This window comes from Nycticebus coucang, chromosome 5 (assembly GCF_027406575.1).
Source record: "Nycticebus coucang isolate mNycCou1 chromosome 5, mNycCou1.pri, whole genome shotgun sequence".
NCBI classification, from domain to species: domain Eukaryota; kingdom Metazoa; phylum Chordata; class Mammalia; order Primates; family Lorisidae; genus Nycticebus; species Nycticebus coucang.
The window spans coordinates 95,412,161-95,425,197 of NC_069784.1; the positions used below are offsets into that span (position 1 = coordinate 95,412,161).

At 41.1% G+C, this 13,037-nt stretch overlaps 1 protein-coding gene and 1 long non-coding RNA gene across 3 annotated transcripts in view; one reads left to right on the top strand and one right to left on the bottom strand.

Moving 5' to 3' along the window:
• Nucleotides 1-4,204, top strand: part of SLC35F1 (solute carrier family 35 member F1) — a 446,439-nt gene extending 442,235 nt beyond the window's left edge. Inside the window, exon 8 of the mRNA XM_053591164.1 lies at nucleotides 835-4,204. Coding sequence (XP_053447139.1) covers nucleotides 835-1,059 — 225 coding nt within the window. The 3' untranslated portion in view covers nucleotides 1,060-4,204. The remainder of the gene's footprint in view (nucleotides 1-834) is intronic.
• An 836-nt stretch (nucleotides 4,205-5,040) lies between these two features.
• On the bottom strand, nucleotides 5,041-10,231 carry LOC128586247 (uncharacterized). 2 transcript variants are annotated; one of them, XR_008380211.1, is made up of 4 exons: nucleotides 10,019-10,231; nucleotides 8,140-8,333; nucleotides 7,022-7,102; nucleotides 5,041-6,719 (listed from the first exon to the last, which is right to left on the bottom strand). It is a non-coding gene; the product is annotated as an uncharacterized LOC128586247 (long non-coding RNA). The 2 variants fall into 2 exon arrangements; XR_008380210.1 differs by lacking the exon at nucleotides 7,022-7,102 and having other exon boundaries at nucleotides 5,042-6,719.
• Nucleotides 10,232-13,037: the final 2,806 nt, after the last annotated feature.

The window sequence follows — 13,037 nt, forward strand, 5'->3', positions numbered from 1 at the left end:
GCACATGGTTCAATGTTTGATAGAGAGGGGGCACACAAACAAAGGGTAAATGAATGAAAGGAATGATACAATTACCAGCGCAATGCTTTCAGTGTAACTTCTCGAGAAAGTCCAGCAGTTATAATTTTCCAAAAACATACGTCAATTCTTAGAACTCACATAAACTGACATTTTCTCTCCCCCTTCCCCTAAACTCTGTGAGTTGCCAAGCAAGTAGATTTGGAAGCAGAATGCTGTACATCCAGCCCTGTTTGGTTTCCTTTATAGATGAGCGGGGCAGGAATGGGAGGCTATACTATTTCTTTCTGTCCAAGGATCATCTAATCTTGCAAAGATAGTTACTAAAGTCAATAACTGTCCCTACTAGGAAGACAAATAGTGTCTGAATTGGATTAAGGTGACACCAAGAGTGCCCTGACGCAGCCTTCGGTGAGGGGATTGTTCTTTATGGCTCCATTACCACCTTAAATGGGACATCTTTATCTCTTCTGGGTTTAATGAAGCCACAAACAACCGGCTCTTTATTGAGCACTATTGGAGGTTTTCTGCTTTTAACTAGATGCATTTTAATTGGTGCTTAACTAGCTCTCCCACCTTACCAGGTCATCAGATTGGCGCAATCAGCTAAGTATTCCTCTGTGTCAGCCTCAGGGTCTGGCAAAAAGATAAGGGGAGTCAATGAGACCACGCCGCTTTAGGAGGGGAAAATTCACTCTCCCTCATGGATTGGCGCTGGCTGCCGCACCAGGCTGCCTGTCCCATCTCGGTGCCTCAGGAAGGTGTCAGTGGTTCTCCTGCGGCTGCCGAGTGACTTTGCTGTTGTGTCTCTTTTAGTTTTCAGGCCTTTATCTCCTGTCCTTCTTCACCATCCTCATCGGGCTGGTGCTCTACTCCTCCACCTCCACCTACATAGCCCAGGACCCCCGCGTGTACAAGCAGTTCCGCAACCCCTCGGGACCCGCCGTGGACTTGCCGACCACGGCTCAGGTGGAGCCCTCGGTCACCTACACCAGCCTGGGCCAGGAGACGGAAGAGGAGCCCCATGTTCGTGTGGCCTAGCATGAGGCCTGCCTGCCCTCTGAGGCCAGCTCAGTGGCCATGTGTCTGCCCATCATCTCTGTATTGTACATAGAGAAAGGTATTTACGAGGTGCAGTTCACCAGGGTGGACTGCAAGGTAGCAAAGCCTCCAAAAGCCTGTGGACGGGTCAAGCTTAACATCACTGGAGACACAGGCTCCAACCTGCCCAACTTGGAAAGATGCCTAGTTAGTGTGTATCCTGACCACACACCCCCTGCATTAATTACTGTGAAAATTTTTGAATCAAAGGCAAGTATTATTATTTGTATTATTATTGTTATTGTTATTACACCAACTTTCAGGAGGATGTTTTGTACTCCTGATAGGAACTATTGCCAGACCCACACGTAGTCAACATAAAGCCCACTTTTCTACAGCAAGCCACTTTTTAAAGAATCATACTTTATTTTTTTGCACAGACTATACGAGTGATGCATGCCACAGGAGCTCCACCCCTGAGAAGTCTCCTTATCCTAGGGACCCGGCGGCTAATGGTTTCCCCTGTCACCTGTTGGATTGCCTGCTCAATAAGTATTTTGTGCTATGACCCTGGTGGGGAGGGGCAACTGACCATATAATTCTCTATTCTAGGAATAGATATAAAACAAACATTTTAGTCTTTTTATATTTCAGTCTCTGATCACTCCGGGCCGTTGCCTTTCTGTTGTGCCATGAGATTCTGCTAACAAGTTCCTGTGGAAACAGGGCAAGGACTGTTCCATTTCTGTGGCTTATTGGAAAACCCAGAAATAATATCATTTGTGTTTAGGTCAATATATATATATTTTTTAAATCTTGCTGCTTCTCCCTATATCCTTTCTTTAAGAACTATTTTTTAATTCTCTTTTTTTCCCCTGGATTTCCTCAGTGATAATATAGAAATTAACCAAGGCACTGGATAAAGACATGGTCCTCTGCCCTTAATCATATGACAGCTTTTTGAAATATACCAGCATGGAAATTATCTTTTTTTTTTTTTTTTTTTTTTTGTGTGTGTGTGTGTGTGGCGTATCATTTGTTGTGCCACCTCCTAGTAAAGTCAAAGTGCTGATGTGGAGCAGTCTTTGAAAATATCTCAAGTGATCTGGTCACTTTATAGGGGTAAAGATGTCACCATTGGAGAAGTCTGGCATTTTGGTCATATTTGCCATCCATTCAATAGCAGAATATATTGACACAACATTCTTATGGATACGGAGAATATTACAGGATCCCCATAATTCTTTGAGTGATATGTCACTAATCTAATGCCCTTAAAATAGCCCCCTTTTTTCAAACACAGGAAATTAAGAAACACCACACACCTGTGTAATGTAGAATAGATTCTATGTGTTAGTGTGCCAAGTTCTTTTTAAGTTTAGCTGACTGCAATACCATTCAAAAAGATCCTTGATGGAATGACAGGGTTTCTAAAGGCAAAATCAATGTTTATGAAATGTTGGGTAATTCAAATCACTGTATCTGAAGCAAGCAAGCAAAGCAAAACACCAGTGGGATCTCTCAAAAGCAGAAGGACAGATTGGAGTATAGTGAGGACCCCCAGAGTGCCTGAATGAGGCCTAAATCTGGCAGGGAAAAGCCTCCCATGCCATACCTCCATAGCCACGTGGCCTTCTTGCCTGCCTGCTACACGGGGGTTGTGGGGGGGTGGTCCTGCCCATAGACATGGGGAAGAAAAGTTATCTTCTCTGATAGTCAGTTTTGATGATCATCTCAGTTCAGCCCCTTTACTACCATTTCATTTTCTGCGGGAGGGGGAGAATCAATGTCAAAGCACTATGTGTATCCAATCAAAACGACTTTGCTAACTTCTGCTGTCTGCTACCTTTCAGACCAATTAAATACCTTTCTCTCACTATTTTGTCCATTCAGATCTGAAGACCTTTAAAGACTGTGGTTTTTATTTTTGTGTTTACATTCCTTTGGTTTGCATAATTTGCTTGATTTATTGCATTTTTAGTATTTATTTTAAGCCAAATGTTTTTGTCTTTTGGATTTGTTTTTATGACATTAATTTGTAGACATTTAGTAAAGTCTTATGAGAAGCAAGTGGATGAAAGTATTTCTAAGTTCACTCAGTAGACTGGGAATTTTTTACAAATTTGAATTTCCAAAAGGTTTACTATCAATAGATGGCTAAAGGTTGCCATCTGAATTATTTTATAGAATATTTTAATTGACTCCATTGTATGGAAACCAAGTGTGAATGTTAAGATGAATTCACTGTATACCCCTCATCATTCAGCGTCCTTGTATTCAAATATTCATGTCACTGGGTGACCGCACTGTGTTGGTTTGTCTCCATTTAGAAAGGTTGATAATATATTGAGTTGTTCAAGATCAGGAGTTCAGACTGAACTTTCAGGAAAAAAAAAAAGCAAAGAACAAATTCTTTTTCTATGTAAAAAACATTGATCCTTTGGGAATGGGGAGGGAAATGGGCGTAGGACAACATTAACTCTAGCTGTTTTAGTTTCTGAGATTTCATAACCTCCACGAGACACCAGCAAAAATTTCAGCTTTTCAATCTACCACCAATCTCTCCTCAAAAATGGTGATTTTAGTAATTTGTGTAGAATTCGATTGGGTACCAGCAAACTACAGTTCTCCTATACCCCGCTAGAGAAGGGTGGTGGTTTTCACTTCCTCAATAAAAACTTGCACTGGGGCCAGAGCTTGCCTAGGTCAGACCTTCCCCCAGCTTCAAACTCTTAAAATACTCAACCAGGTAGACCCAGCAATGGGAAAATTTGCACCACTGTGTCCCATAAAAATGTTTAAATGTTTAGTTTAGATATTGCTAACTTGTGCTATTAACCTTTTTGACAAGCGTGTAGTATTGTTTGTTTTGGGTTTGTTTTTGATTTATAACCATTTTAGTAGTCCCCAGCTAGCTATCAGTACAGATTTTACCCCATGGGTAGGATTCTATTGTTAAGCCACATAACAAAGCACACTAATTCTGACACTGCAAATGGAAAATATGAACCAAAAAAGAAATTGACACCGATGAGTTGAACCAACTGTCCATTTTTGATATTTGCATGCTCCCCTATGGACTGGCTGTGGCAATGTAATGCCTGTATAATGTTTTCAAATAAAAATAAATGCTTTATGAAAGCACGGACTTCTTGGTTTTCTTGTGTGTTTCTCTGTGCCATGACAACCATGGAAGCAGCTCCCTTGGGATGCTAGAAATAGCAACAAAAGTAGATAGTCAAAAGTACATGTCAAAATAAAAATCAGAAAGAAAATATTTCCAAATTAGGAAGGGCAGAGTTGGTCTCAGAACTACAGATTCAAAAAGCCAAATTAAACATGTTTGTGATTTGCAAAATTAATCATGTATCCAAGTATGTAAGAAGACTCGGAGGCTATAACCTCCAAGTCCACATTTAAAATGCATGCAGGAAAATATAAATTTACCTCCAAGAAACAGTGTCTCATAAAAAGGAAAGTTCTCTGCACATCACAAATAAAGTTGGCACAGCAGCAGACTAAAAGGATAAACTTTCTGCCAGAGTGCAACATATATACAGCAAAGACTGTTCATGTTTCTACCCAGAAATTACACAATGTCTTGTAATCCTCTCTTCCACTAACTGTTGTCACCTGCAACCCCATAAGTAGCTAGCGGATTGTATATACATTTGTATATTCTTGTCATTTGGGTTCACAATCACACTTCAGGAATTCAATGAGCCGAGAAGACTATGTGTCTGAGTTATACATTAAAAATAATTTTTACAGAAAGACATTCATTTTTCTGGAAAAAAAGGAATAGGAGCACACTAAGTGCTTCACAAAGTGCTCTTAAGCTGCAATCCATCATGATCTGCTTTTATAAATAGTTAGAACAGCATGTCCTTAACAGAAATTATTTGCTTTAAAAATGTGACTCACAGTTTTAAAAAGCTTTTTCCTTAAAAAATGTAAATCGCTCTCTAAAGTATTATTTTATTTAGTAAGCTCTTTGGTCAAAGATAAAATAAAGTTGAACTTCAGTCCAGCCTATGACAAATGTCCAGCAGCTCCAGATGATTGGGGTCCAAATAGTACACAAAATAAATATACATGTCATATTTCATCTGTTTCCTCAACGAATTAAAGATTTCTGAAGAGGAAGAACTGAGCTTCCTAAATACTTGAAAGTTCTTGCAACAGTAAGGAGGCAAGTGAATAATTTTTGCATGAGAATAAAATAGAAACAGGTAAAATCAGCAGGAGGGCTGCAATTTATTATATTGTCTTGATGTTCCACAAGAAAACAAATCGTAATGTCTGAAATAACAAGAGCTGAAATTAGATCCATCTTATCTATTTTCAGTGCCAGCAAACACCTCACACATGGGAGGCACTCATACATCTTGTTTTACTGGAATCTAACTTCCAAACAGTAAATACAAAGTACAAACATAAGATAGCCTATTACAAAACGTTCCCTTAACTACTTCTATTACTCTTGAGTACTTTTTTTTCCTGTAAAATTCCTGTTCTTAGAAAGGAAGAAATCACCATGTCCACTTCAATGCACCCATCTAGGGAACTTCAAAAATCACTTAGAATATTTGGTCTTCCAGGTTCAGGCCAGGGGTGTGAAACAAAAAAAGCACAATTCTTTTTCGGCTTATAAATAGTGTTTTGAATTATAATTTCCTAATGATGTGCATTGATCTTTCTTTTTTCCTTCCTTTTCTCTTTGATTTCTTCCTCCTTCCCTTTTGTCCCTTCTGTCTTCTTCCTGCAAGCATAACAGAGGGCTGACTACAGCCTGCCTAGGCAGGGTCTCTGTCCTTCATTCTCTGCATGGTCAAAATGTTTAATTAAAAAAAATTGTAATACAGCTGGAAAGCCCTGCTCCTACCAGATGGCCTTTCATCAGTGCCTGAAAGGACAAACCATTATAATCACTTTTCAAATGGGCAGACGAGTCTCCTCCAAACGCTACCATAGCCTGATTAACAAGGGCAGCTAATGATCAGAGGAGGGAGGTCTCTGGGAATAGACTTTAAGATTAGGGCCTTCCATCTGGATGGATAAAGGCCTCGTGTCGATAAGATTAAAATCTCTAAAAGCATGAAAATGAGCTCATTCACAACTGAGACCAATCCCCTAATGCTTGAAGGATAATTTCAAGATAGATAAAAGTCAGTATTACTTTACACAGTGGAGAATAATCTTCCGGAACTCATTGCCTCAAACTCACAGTACAGGCTAAAAGTATAAGTGTTAGGTCACCTCATAGATGGAGAGCTACAAAAGGACATTTAGTAGGCCAACCATGCAATGCATCACCCAATCTGTTAAACTCTGAAAGGAGAAAATGGCACTCTTAATAATTGTGTCTGGACAACAAGTGTCAACTTATCCATCCCTGGCTAACTTTGATGTGTGCTGACTGGCTTTAGCAGCAGTGGAAAACCATGTCTTCCTGCCACTAGATGTCATGTATCTGGGGCAGAACAGTTGGGTGGAGCCAAGGCTCAGAATGATGAGGCTGGTGTGGATCCTTATTTCAGCAGCACTGACCCCTTAGTTCCCTCCTCCTGCACAGACTTCCATCTTGGAATCACCATGGCCAGGGTTGGTAGGGAAGCAAGAGCAGTTCCAGTGATAACATCTTCACCACAGTTTTATTCCTAAATGTGCAAAAGATAAAAAGTGCCGAAAGACACACATAAGCCTAAAAGAGGAAGTATTGGCTGGAATTATAGTAGAAGCCAGCACATCCGTATGTTTTGAGAAATGCTGAATGACAAATAAAGGCATGCATGAACAAGTGTACATTCCCCATGGAAGGAAGAAGTAGATTTCTAGATACTGAAGAGCAAATGCCTGCGGCAGTGGATCAAAACCATTCATCACTCAACGTCTCCCCAACAGTGTTCACAAATACCATTTCTGAGACTTGGGGCTACTCTGTTGAAACATGACATAATACCTATTTTTGCTCAAAGTTAAGTCTTCATCATGCCTTTCTCAACCTTGTCCTTCTAGGCAGGGAGAATTACTTCTGAGGAACCTGAAAAGATTCGATAAATTTTAAGTAATAGTAATAATTGCAGTTTCACAGATGGTTGGCCACTTGCCAATTTCACAGCAAACTAAAAAAGCAATAAAAAAAATCTACTTGTTCTTAAAGTGACTACTCTTCTAAATGAAATTACTAAAGAGAGAAGAAATGAGCTAATCACTGGAATAATCAAAACAGGCTCATTACGGGACTCCCTGTGAGCTTTTGTTTGAATTCTCTAATGTAGTTTTTGGCATTAAATAGGATTTTAAAAGCTAAATAGGTCACACATGCATACAAATGGTTGCTTAACTGCTTTATGTTCCCCAAGATTCTGACAATCAGGCTGCATTTTAATTAAGGGAAAATTGTCAAGGATAGGGAATAACTTAAAGTGGGGAATTAGGTGTCCATAGTTGAAGACTGAGACTTGACTATGTGCTCTGTTTTTGATGGACAATCATAACGTCCAAACAACAATGAAGTTCATTTTCATTTTAGTCACAAGCTTAGTCATAGAATTTGAGTGCTGGAGGGAACACTGGAGATCATTTTGTTAAAAGTCTTAAGGAGTTTGAAGGCTTGTGGGTGTGGAGATGGTTTTGTTAGAGGCAAGGATGTTGAAAAGCTATAGCCTTAGTCACCACTGGCAAAATCCTGTCGATAATATGATAGTGAGTAATTTCTCAGCTAAAGGAGGTGGTCTATGATCACGCAAAGCTAGAGCTGAACATAGACCCTGTCTCTCAAGGGGGCCAGAGACACTTCTTAGGCAGCCTGGGTAAGTGGTCCTTATCCAAGGAGGATTCCTATTACTAACCAACTCCTTAAGTGTAATCTCGAAGAGAAAAGAATAAGTATTTGGTACATGCCCAAGGTAAACTGCCTTTGTCCTTCTGTATTTAATCCTTCTGGACAAATTTGGGATTGGCTTTGCCCATCTGACTCCCCAGACCAAACATGCTATGAGAGCTGCAATAGTCCATCTGTAACGGCTCGAGCCAGGTCGGCTGAGAGCTCGCTGCTTCCACAGGTAGATTTCTCACCTCCAGACACGACCCAGCTGTCACCGACTAGATTCTCCAATGACCTTTGTCAGGTCAGCACCCCTTGTAAGGCTGCTGCCCTTGGAAAACAATTCTGCTGCCATTGACTCCAGGCCAAACTGGACTTAAAGGTGAAGCAGTGTCTATTTTCTTCCTGAGTGCTGGAGTCACATGAATCACTCAGTCAAATGGCCCTGTGATGTAAGGATGCGAGGAAATCAACATCATCCCATAAGAGGTCAGGATCATTAAAGCTTTTAAATTTTAAAAGCAACAGCTGTCCTGCCTGCCCTGAGAAGTGCATGTTGCTATTCGTACTGACATCACAGTCTCCTTAGAGCCCTCTAAACAGAACTGTGGGGCCACCACCTCTACTCCTGGGTTAGGGAGGTTTTTATTGGGAAAAACACTCTTCTACCTTTTCTCTTGAATGAATGTTTTGGTCTGTAATCTCCTTTTCTTGACTCTTGACATTGTAAAGAAATAGACTTTTATGTATTAATACAGTTTTCATTACTTTCCTCACCATGATAAAATAGTATATTTTCTTCTAGCTATAGTACAATTCCCATCCATTTTTAATGTGATTGCAGTAACATCTGATTTTTGCTATTATTTCTGTCTATTCCTCCTGAAATGACTGACCCAGAAGTCCACATCCGCTGTCACCTTCTCAGCCTGGCCTTTCTGCTTCATTCTTAATGACAGCTTCTTTGAGCCTTGCAGGAAAATGATTTTTTAACTTCACATTAGAAGTCCACATCATGATCTTTTGTCTTTAAAATCATTTAAGAAAATAATGAACGTGAATATATCTCAGATATCTGTAGAATTTATGCACATTTGTTTTTAAAAATAGAACAGAATTGGGATTTTTAATAGCACATTGACTATTCATTAAATGAAAGTACCTTAGTTCCTAAATGACAATGATTTTAAAATCAAATTATGGCTTTAAAAAATTAAAAATATTACTTTTTTTTCAATGCCCTTACCTGTCAACACTACAGGATCCCCACATTAGCAAAATACTGTGAAATATTCTATTGTTGGTGGGGTTGGCTCATGCCATCTGTCCCGAAATGAATTTTATTTTCCTCCATGGGATCATTAACTACTTTAATATCTCTTCTCTTACATTTTTACTTCAGAAGTTTCAAAAAATTATTACACTATTTTTTAATTATCCAAAGAAACACCCTGGAAGAGAAATTATGTTCAGGTGAAAGAATGTAGCGGTAACAAGATACATGTATGGCAAAGAATCTAGACATGTGTGCTAACTTGATTATGATGAACTGAAAGTTTTTCCTTTATTCTTTTGTGCTTTCATCCTCAGAAGAATGAAATAATAAGTAAAAATATTAATTTTAGAGATGAAGTTCTAAAAAATTATAATAAGTTTAGGCCCCCAAATCAACTTTAATGGGAGTTTGGGTTAAAGTTGGGTATTTTGCACCAGTCCGGGTTCTGAGCATGATGGGCCTACTTGTAGCTAATGGCTAGCTGCAGACAGGGTTCCTGACAGACTTATTCCAGCTCACATGTTCAGTCATGTGGTAAAGCAGGTGGTAGCAAAAGCCATACATTCCCCCAGAGACGCTGAGATGGTGAGAAGAGAATCCCGGTTAATAGAGATAATCCAGGGCACCTAGTATTAGCTCATAATTATTCCTGATAACACTCCTATTCCCATGCCCCTTAAGAGAACCCAAAATCTAAGTGCAGACTTGAGACCATCTTTCAGCCACTTGCTTAGACATTAAGTCCTATTTGAGTTATAATAAACCCCAGATGATTTTCTCTAGGGAAGGAAAATCAAAAACCCTCCTATCCCCACTCCTTTGTAAGTTGATCCAGTAACAATATCTGTTTTTACCTTAAAGGGATGTGCTCCTCTTCACATTCATCACTTCAACATCTTATTCTAGCTGTCAACCTCCAGCAAAGATGTCAGCTCAGGGCTCCAAGAGTTCTCTAGGAAGCTCAAGACCAACTAATAACCAGACCAGAGGCATTGATTTTCTCTAACACCCCGTGGTTCAGAACGAGATGAATGCCTCAGAGCAATGCAGTTAGGTCACATCCCTCCTTCCTGAACGCACCCCTGAGAGCTGTGCCTATGATGATGGAATGCCCTTTGCAGTTGGGAAAATAAAAGCCCTGGAACATGCCAAACCTAACTTTTCCATTTACACCTCTAAGGAAAACCCAGTTGCTTCCTTTATACAACCAAGTCCTGGCCCTCTGATACTGGCAATTACCAAAGGAGAAAGACTTTCACGTCCCTGGGGGTGTGGTGGGGTATAACATGGAGTTGCAGTAATTAGTGTGTGATCCTCAAGGCGAGGATAAGTCTCAGCTTCAGTGTTACACCTCAAGGTCTTTTTCTCTTAGATGTTCTTTTTCTACTGCTGGTCTTGGAACATTGTGGTACAAATTTTTAGCCAGTGCATTTTTGGAAATCTACTATAGAATTCTGTGGCTGCAGAAATCTGTGTGCCAAGCACTGGGGTAAGCATTGTAGAGTTTTTCTCATTTACTCCTCAAAGTAACCCCAGGGAGGGGAGTTTGTTGTAAAATCTATTCCAGTTTTACTGATGAGTTAATGGAAGTGTACATGGATTACATGAAATGGCCAAAGTTACATAGGTAGCAAGTGGCCAAGTCAGGATTCAAACCAAGCGTGCTGACTTCAAAGCACAGAGTGTCTCATCACAGCTCAGAAAAGGACAAAACTCTCGAGGAGCTATCCACAAAATCCAGTCATAAAAGCATGAAAAAGAGGAATGGGGAGAATGTATTCAATCAGACAATCTGTTCTATTACAACAATGAAATCAGCTAGCATAAGAAACCCATGCCAACCACAGTCACAGTTCACTGTTGATATGGGAAGTGGGTGACAGGCAAACTAAACCCCCCTTGATGCAGTACGAACAGAAATAGCTGGTCTGAAGAAAAGAAAAAAAAAAGAAGAGGAGGGAAGGGAAGAACAAACAATTCCACCAGCCAAGAGAAGAAATAGTAATTTGCTCTGGAAGCTGGGAGATGTGGTCAGGAGTCATGTCCCTAACTTCTTCAACAGGCTCCATGCCCACCTGCTGAGGAGATAGGCCACCCTTCCATCCCCCCATCCTTAATATCTTATCCACTCCACATTCTAGGCTTACCACCTGTTTATTTTATTTCTTAGAAACAAAGGCTTGCTCTGTCACCCAGTCTAGAGAGCAGTGGCACAGTCAAAGCCCACTGCAGCCTTGAACTTCTGGGCTCAACCTATCTTCCTGCCTCAACCTCCTGAGTAGCTGGGACAAGAGATAAGCACCATCATGGCTAGCTTATTTATCTGTTTTTGGAGACAGACTCTTGCTCAGGCTGGTCTCAAACTCCTAGCCTCAAGCAATCCTCCCACCTTGGCCTCTCAAGAGCCACTGCGCCCAACCAAGTGGTTTTTCCCTTATCCCCCTTCTAGTCAACCTCCCAGCAGCACATGCCACAGGTGGCGCCACCAACCACACCCTCCTCCTTGATGCACTTCTCTGCCTTGACATCTGTGGACCCTCCTTCTCGCGGTGTCCTGGGCCTCACAGGCTACCCTGCCTATATCCTTTGCAAGCTCCTCATTCTCCTTCATAACTAAACATCGGGGCCTTGTCCGTATTTTGCATTGTCTATTTATTTGTTTGTTTATTTATTTATTCATTCATTTTTTAAACAGTCTCACTTTGTCACCATCTATGGAATGTTGCAGCGTCAGAGCTCACAGCAGCCTCAAACTCTTGGGTTCAAGTGATCCTCTTGCCTCAGCCTCCCAAGTAGCTGGGACTACAGGTGCCCGCCATGACACCAGCTAGTTTTTATACTTTTAGTAGAGACAGGGTCTCGCTCTTGCTCAGGCTGGTCTTGAACTCCTGAGGTCAAGCAATCCGCCTGCCTTGGCCTGCAGGAGTCCTGGGATCACAGGCAGGAGCCTCCGTGCCCCGCCTGCATTGTCTTTTTATTTGTAGTCACTCTCATCCCTTTCAACACCAACCTCATGCCAATGTCTCACACAGTGGCATCCCTGCCCAGACCACTTTCTGCTGGCTCAACATCTCCTCTGGGGCACCCAATGTGCCTCTCAAACTTAACTTGTCCAAAAACAGAACTCGTGGTTCCCTCAAATCTGATGGAAGCAAATTGTTCTTCAGTTCTTTCCGACTTGCTTAAGAGCACCACCCTCTACCTCACCACACTGCTGAAGTGCCCCAGATTCATCCTCGATTTTGATACTTCCATCAGCATCTGCTTCCAATCCACCAACAGGTCTTGGCATCCTCTGACCTTTGTCCTGCATCTGACTCCTGGCTAGAACTGCTCTGCCACCCTGGCCCAAGCCACTTTCCTCTCTATCCTGGACTATAGAAACTGCCTCCTCAATGCTCTTCCACGTCTACCTCTCTACAATCCATTGTCTACAGGGTGAGATGTTCTTAACATTGTAAATTACATCCTACCATTTCCCTGTGTAAAGCAGCGTCTTCTCATGGTTGTTAGAATAAAACTGAAATGTCTTACCATGGTTTTCAAGACCTGCAGACCTAGATCCTTGAAATTTCATGTTTCCCTTCTCCCCTCACTCACTCACCATGTGACACCTGAATATACCTGTCTCTTTCTCCAAAAAGTCAAGCTCCTTCCCACCATGAGGCCTCATATCCCTTGGCCTACAAAGCTCTTCCCCTCGCTGAAATTTCAGTTCATATACCACCTCCCCAAAAGGCTGTCTCCATCCAGTCACACTGTTTCCATTACCCTGGTTCAGTTTCTTCATGACACATCTTGCTTTTTTAAGTAATCTTATTACTTGTGTGCATGGTAATTCAGCCTCCCACTAGAATGTGAGTGCCTGGAGGG